The sequence below is a fragment of the Lytechinus variegatus genome, chromosome 1, assembly GCF_018143015.1.
Source record: "Lytechinus variegatus isolate NC3 chromosome 1, Lvar_3.0, whole genome shotgun sequence".
In the NCBI taxonomy this organism is placed as follows: domain Eukaryota; kingdom Metazoa; phylum Echinodermata; class Echinoidea; order Temnopleuroida; family Toxopneustidae; genus Lytechinus; species Lytechinus variegatus.
Genome location: NC_054740.1, coordinates 44834383 through 44841794, shown reverse-complemented (window position 1 = coordinate 44841794; position 7412 = coordinate 44834383). Strand labels below are relative to the sequence as shown.

The 7412-nt window shown below is 34.6% G+C and overlaps 1 protein-coding gene across 1 annotated transcript in view; it reads right to left on the bottom strand.

Annotated features, from left to right (window-relative positions):
- Positions 1 to 876: 876 nt before the first annotated feature.
- LOC121415029 (alkylated DNA repair protein alkB homolog 8-like) overlaps positions 877 to 7412 on the bottom strand; it is a 55201-nt gene continuing 48665 nt past the window's right edge. The window contains exons 8-10 of the mRNA XM_041608089.1: positions 6236 to 6294; positions 3669 to 3837; positions 877 to 1294 (exon numbers count right to left, since the gene is read on the bottom strand). Coding sequence (XP_041464023.1) covers positions 1155 to 1294; positions 3669 to 3837; positions 6236 to 6294 — 368 coding nt within the window. The 3' untranslated portion in view covers positions 877 to 1154. The remainder of the gene's footprint in view (positions 1295 to 3668; positions 3838 to 6235; positions 6295 to 7412) is intronic.

Below are 7412 nucleotides of genomic sequence, written 5' to 3'. Positions count from 1 at the left end.
CAAGCAAAGCACATGTCCAAAACACATTGGCGATCGATCGTCTTTTTTTAGAACGTGCCGATCGTGAAATTTCGAAGGGGCCGGGTTTTCCGGCAACTTTCGAGGGAGGGAAAACCGGAAAAGTTGAGATTTCATGAAAATACCGGAAATCCGGCAATTTCCGGAAAAGTTACATCACTGCAAGTTGGTCCTTATTGTCAAATTTGTAAAAAAAATGAAATTTTGTATAATTCAAACAATGAAAACTAAAGAAATAGTAAGTGAAGAATATCATCGACTGTCACATTTGCATGTCACTGAATTGTGTATATCACTGTTTTGGGAAAAATTAGCAAAATTTTAAAATGTCATAATTTTCTTATTAGACATCCGATTTTAAGGAAATTTTCAACGTTATGCTAGTTTGATTTTTCTCTATTTTATTCAAATCAACATTTGTCTGAGGTGGACTTGACCTTTAATTAATACAAAAATGTAAGCTATTAATTTGTGGAAATTTGACTGCATAGTCTTGTAGGTTACATCTGTCTACATCCATGAAAATTTTTGCGGCGATTGTGCAATCAGCGGCTGAGATCTGAAGGGGGTCAGAGTGAACCCCCCCCCCCATATATCTTGGTATGAAAGAGTCCAGTTAAATTATGGTTGAATAAACCTCTTTTGTGAATTCAAGCCATTGTAATGTATGCAGGTTTCAAGAAAGCTTTAGATTTCTTTAAATTTGAGAAATAGATGTCTCCAGCAGAGAAATTCTGGAAATAGAGATTGCTGAAAAAAAATCAGCCTGCAGAGATGAAAGATGACAAACTTTAAAAAAATTCTAATGAGTTTTTTTTGTTATTTATTCATTCATTCATACATTCACTCATTTATTCATGTATTTATTTATTCATCTATTAATACATCTTTATACAGGATTACATTTTCAAATAACACTGTTTCTCAGCACAGTCATACTGTCAATAACCAACAACATATAGAAACTACATAAAATAATTCATTTACAGTTGCATTTAGTAAAAGCATAAAATTGCATCAAATGTATAATAAGATGTAACATATTGCTGTAACATTTATGTTTTCAATGGGAAGAGAAGAAAATATTTTGAAATGGAGTACATGTATACATGTATTGAAACAATTATTTCAAAAATTCAAGTGATTTTACATTTGTAAATGCTGCCCATTTGAAAGAAAAACTTAAAATGAAATTTTGGGAAAATATCGAGCAATTTCTTGGTACTCACCATATGTAACTTCTTATTCACTCTGAGGTATTTGCCATTACCACAACCTGACATACAAGAAAATAAAAAAAAAATGGTTTGTTTAATTGATCAATATATTTTAGATGATTATCTGTTCCTTTAAACCCTAATACAAACAAATGAAAGTATCATACGAATTTCATGAAAAACAGATCAAATTTACATTTATTACATGTACAGGCCTGTGAGTGGGGTTTCAAAAAAATAGCGGAAAAATCTAAAAATTTACCTTACTATTTACTATCGCCAAGCCGCTGCATATGCCCATCACGATTCACGGTGTATTCCATCCAGGACCATTTCCACAGATTAGAAATGTCGCTGCACTTTTTATCTTCATCGGTATCCAAAGGCAACCCTCTCTGAACGATCACATTTATGTTCAACAGACATTTTGAAAGTCATAAAAATATTTCCAATGATTCAAGAATATAAACAACAAAGTCGAAACTCCAAAGTCAGAAAGTTCAAAACACTAACTTTGTAAATATCCCGAACATCAGGAGCTGGTTAATTCACTCGCGAGTCTTGATCGTATGTACATGTACATGTACGTAACCAACAACGTGCACACGCAATGATTTCCCTGTGTTGTATGCGGTTTCACAACACACACATTCCGCTCGCATCCATTTACTTAGACTTGTTTTCCAGCCGTTTTGGATAAAATAGCGGAATTTTGACTTAGAAAAATCGGAAATGGAACACAGGAAAAAAGCGGAAATTGAAATCGGTCTTAAAAATGAAAATAGCGGATTTCCGCTAAATAGCAGAGATTTCACAGGCCTGCATACTACAAGCCAAGTGATGAGTGGAACCTTTTTGCATCACATCATTATAGATACTCTGTGGAAGACTAGTAAATTAGTATTTTAAAGGCTAAGTCCACCTGAGAAAAAATTTGATTTGAATCAATACAGAAATATCAAACAAATACTGAAAAAGAAAATGGGGAGGGGGGGGGGAGTGACATCGCTTCCACATAAGCAATGATATAAGCATAATTAGGTACATAAATTTGCAAATGGTTTTGTACCATGGTACAATTGAAAGCTCTTTTGATAATACGGGTCATTGAATTGGAGGCCGATACCATGATTCATATTATTCATGTAAATCATAACGATGTCATAATGACATCATGAATCAAATCAAATATTGAATGACATGTAGCATCATTTATGAAGAAGTGTTTATGGATTTGCATGCTTCTATTACCTCATAAAGATAAAGAGCATTCTGAAGTAATCCCTGTTTCCTCCACAAAGTCACAACAATCATCTCCTTTCCTTATTTAAAAAATATAACATGAGTTTATTTAACCCTATCTAGGCCGGGGTATTTTGGGAGTTCATATGGCCAGGGTATTTTGGGAGTTCATATGGCCGGGGGGAGGGGCCTCCCAGGCCCCCCCCATTGAGATCTCGGCTGTCGACCGCGCGATCACGCCGAAAATTGGCATGCAGGTTGTCTGGGATATAATCTACAAAATTGTATAGTAATTTATTTTCCATGCGAATCATTATTATGTAATTATGCTAATTTATGCGTAATTAGTATTCAAAATCATACTTTTTCCTCTAACTCCATAAATAAAGCTCCAAATGTTCTAATTTTTGGTCTAGAAACTCTTTGTGATGTTCTTAGCAAGTGTACATGAAAAGAATTGTGATATCAGATCAATTTCTTATGTATTATATTGTTTTCTGCAATTTCTTATGTATTTCTTTGTTTTTTAGACCTTTCATTTTTCATTGTTTTTTCAATGAAATTCATTGAGGACTCTTCTAATATCATAAACAGCATAAAATACATACATTTAGGGCAGCAAAACTAAAAATAATCATACATTCATGATTTTTGGTTGAAAACACAATTTACATTGATTTTGTACACGAAATCACGTTTTTGAGTAATTTTGGGTCTGACATGCACTTACATATCGTTGCTTAACTTCGGAACCGCGTACCCAGGCGACGCAAAATTGGTCTAAAAAGTTGCGCAAGACTTGAAAGTAAACAGTCAGTGAGTAGCGCGGTCAAAATATTTTGCGCAGCAAAAATGTCGCGCGACTCGTTAAGGGGGGCCTCCGAGGCCCCCCCCCCCCGGCCTAGATAGGGTTAAGTTTACTGATGATTGCATTTACTGAAAAGGAGCCAATTTGGATTTTTTAACAGTTCATATTTTTACTTCATCACATTGTCAATTTTGAGTGTGCAATGAGTTAAAACAGATTTCATCCAGGAATGTCTACAGAGAATGGTACTCTATCAAGTTTTTGATACATTATTTTCTTTCTTACTATATTCCATTCCTACTTTGTCCCGGGACTTTGGTGTAATGAGATATTATCTCTGAAAGAAGACACCGCTTCCCAATAATAAGTTTGATTGTACCTACCAACATCTAGAACTATAGATCCTGGTTCCAATCGATTCAGAAAGTCTACAACTCTAGGCCAGGGTTTGTAACGGGTACCACTGAAATGTTGAGCAATGTTATTATACACTACATGAACCTGTTCAGCCTCAAGCTTTGCTGCCTCTTGCTCTGATTTAGGGTAGGAAACCTGTTAACAAGAATAATTATAAGAGAAAGCATCTTTGAGTTATTCTAATCATCCGATCACAGGACGATTTACAAACTGGTTCAAGGATATACATGTATCCAATCATAATGCAAATGCAAGTCATTTGTTGATTTTTTGTCGGCCACATACCAAAAGGGCCTTAACTTTTTTTGTCATTCTGAGAAAATCGTGCTTAAATGTTTTGGCATATGCATTGAGTGAAGTGTATTTATGCCAAAAGGGCTGTAACCGAAGCATATTTACGCCAGACATGCCAGAAGGGCCGTAATCGAAGCGTATTTATGGTTGCCCCCTTTTGGCATGAGACATCAACTGGCACGTGTTTTCATCAAAAAGGCCCTTATAAAACATTGTGAGCACAAAATAGTGACTAATTGGCATAAAGAAATATAAAGTAGGCATGATGAATATCATCATGCCAAACGGTCCTTTGTAATGCATTATGAATGGTAATACCCTTGGGTTCAATATCCCCCTATTTAAGGCCATTTTCGCAGACGGAAAAGCTGGGATACTCGTTTAGGGCTTTATGGAATTCATAATTATCTTCATAGTTATAATGAATTTTGAAAAATTACGGACATCATTTTAAAAAAGTATGTCAAGATGTACACAATGGTATAGTAAACTCAAATCACTTAAAATTGGGTTTTGACCCTTTTGGCATGAGGCCGACAATTATTTAATTCTGTGCACCACTCAAGCCATGCCTTTTTTTATGCATCACTACAATTCTGATGCTCACAATTGAGATGCTCCAGTACTACTAATTCACATATACTGTATAACTACAGCACATTAGGAAGTTAGGGTCTTAAAGTAGCTAACTTTCAGATTTTTTAGGGGCACTGAATTTCTTTATTTCACCTGTCTATCAGTCTTCACTTAAAAATCACAAGCAGACACTGTTAAAAAAAAAACGTTATGAACCAGCTTTATTACCACCGAAAGTCTCACAAATTTGACTTCTCAATTCTGTATCTATCCCACAATGCAATATTTTTATCATTTTGTTGGATATGTCGGCATGCTTGACCTATATTTTGCTACATGTTACAACATTTACACAAAAAATGTGTTCTCAAGGAAAAAAAGAATTCTGAGTGTTCTCCATTATTTCCTGATTTCTTATGGCAAGGTGCATGCATAAAGACTAATACCGGACTATGCATATAAACCACCTACTGTGTGACTAGTCCTCTCAGAAGACCTTTAAGGGGCATGATGGCTATTTACAGACATATGAAGGATTCAAAATAAAACCAAACATCTTCTATCAAAGCCAAGTGGTCACTTACATGTAACTGCTCTTGAACCCTAAATTAATTGAAACGGTCATGAGCCTCAAATAATTCAGGGACATGAACCCAAAATGAGACATTTGAAATAAATGATCTAATATTGTCATGATTCCAGCCCAGCAATGTCAGCAGCACTTTACTCCGCTGTACCAAGCCTTGCCCGGCTGATGTTGTTTAGCTTCCCGTAATAACGATAATCTCAAATTTTGGATCAAAATCACTAATTTGACAGAAGAAATTCAACAATAGCTTACACATACATGTAGTCCGTATACGACTCACAGTGTATTATCACAAAAGCCTCCTTGAAAGGGTAGGATATTCTGGTCCTTTTTATGCTATAATGTTAATGAAGTCAATCGTCAAAGAAATTATAAACTGAAGTTATCGACTGAATATCTCTAAAGTCACATCATTTTTTTAATGTCACCTGATGCCTACAACCCTTGCTTTTCGATTCATGACTTGAAGCCAGTATTCCAGCTTTTTCGGGTTCAAAGGGTTAATCAAGATGATTTTGTGATCAGGGTACTATTTATAATTCTTCTGGGAGGCAAAGTCTCCATGTATTGCATGCTTCTACACCGGGCAAACCACATGTATGGGGCACGTAATCAGATTGCGTAACAGAAATACCATGCAATTCTTTAAATAAAATCAAGCAACAGCAATAAGTTCGTTACAAAATTAACTGACAGTCGTGATTTTGTGATCATTCATATTTTTTTGTAAATGAAATAAATTAGCAATGCATATTGTGGATATTTATCACTTGCTTTGGGTCACATAGATATCAAAAGAAAGTATGCTTATAAAAATTCAAGTGAAATATGTACTAATATAATGGGGAAGTTATACACATAAATGTACATGTACAGTATGTGTGACATTACTAATGGGAGGATTTACATAGCATTAGTGACAGATATATTGAAAATGATCATAACTATCTTACTATTTATTCAATCTTCCCTCAAACTTTGATTGGCCCGTTCCTTGAATCTGGCTGGTTTCAAGGATTTCATTCTCCTATAAATACTCGTAGATGTACCAAGTTTTATCCACTATCATTTTACCTGTGGTGGTGCTTTCACGTCTGATTTAGACTTCTGACTGTCACATTGTTCTGGATACTCTACAAAAAGATAATCATACACATTCTTTGGTTTATATATATGTACCGGTATATATATATGTGTGTGTGTGAGGGTGTGTGTGTGTGTGTGTGAAGAGTAGAGAAGAATCAAGGATGAAGTAAAGTAAACACTGTGTTGTAAAGCTTTTGGCCCTGGCCTTCTTCAGTTTTTATTTGCTGACATGGGTCATAGCAAATTCTCCTGAATATATATATATATAAAATGAGATGAGGCGAGGCCAACTAAACAGATGACGCAGGACACCATTTATTTTCTTTAGCTTTCGTCTTTTAATTGAGACTTCTTCAGAAGCATCTGAAAAATATAAGGAGATACAACATCCAAGTTTGTTTTGCACATCAATGAATTATCACCAAGTTGAAAATATTCCATAATGACAAATTAATTAATTAATAATGAATAATTAATTCGATTAAAACAATAATGATATAAATGAAGAAGACATGCCTGTAATTACAGACTGTGATAGTATGACCGTATCCTATCTCGTTCTTTAGAAAAGTGGCGAAAATTGCAAAATGAAAACATTGGTTGCTAGGTGGTGAAAGCGCAAAGCGCTTTGCTAATGTGCATATAATTTATGCCACAATGAATATGAATATTCATGAAATAGATATCGTAGGCTAGAGGATGATGACGAAAACATTGTTTCTTACAAGCATAGTAATTAAATCTCTATGAAACAATATAAATTTTGAAATCAAATTGAAGTAAAAATTATAAATAAAATTGTTGATAATTCGCGTAATGACCAAAAGTGCTCACTTCTCAAGCTTGGGTCATCTAAAAAGCACCTAACAAATACATAACAACAAGTATATAAAAACATTTAATCATTTAATAAGTGACACTGATGACTGATGTAACAAATGTGACACACGATAGAGGTTAATTAGAAAATATCTATTCTTCTACATTGATGCCGTTTGGTACAAGTGTCTTAAGTTTCAGAATCCAATATGACTCATGTTTGAGTATGATTGATTCATGCTGTTTTCTAAAAGTTCTTTTCCTACAATTTGAATATCATCTGTGGAATGATTATCAGAACTGAAGTAGGCAGCAATTGGGATTTCCTTGCGTCTACTCGTGTGAT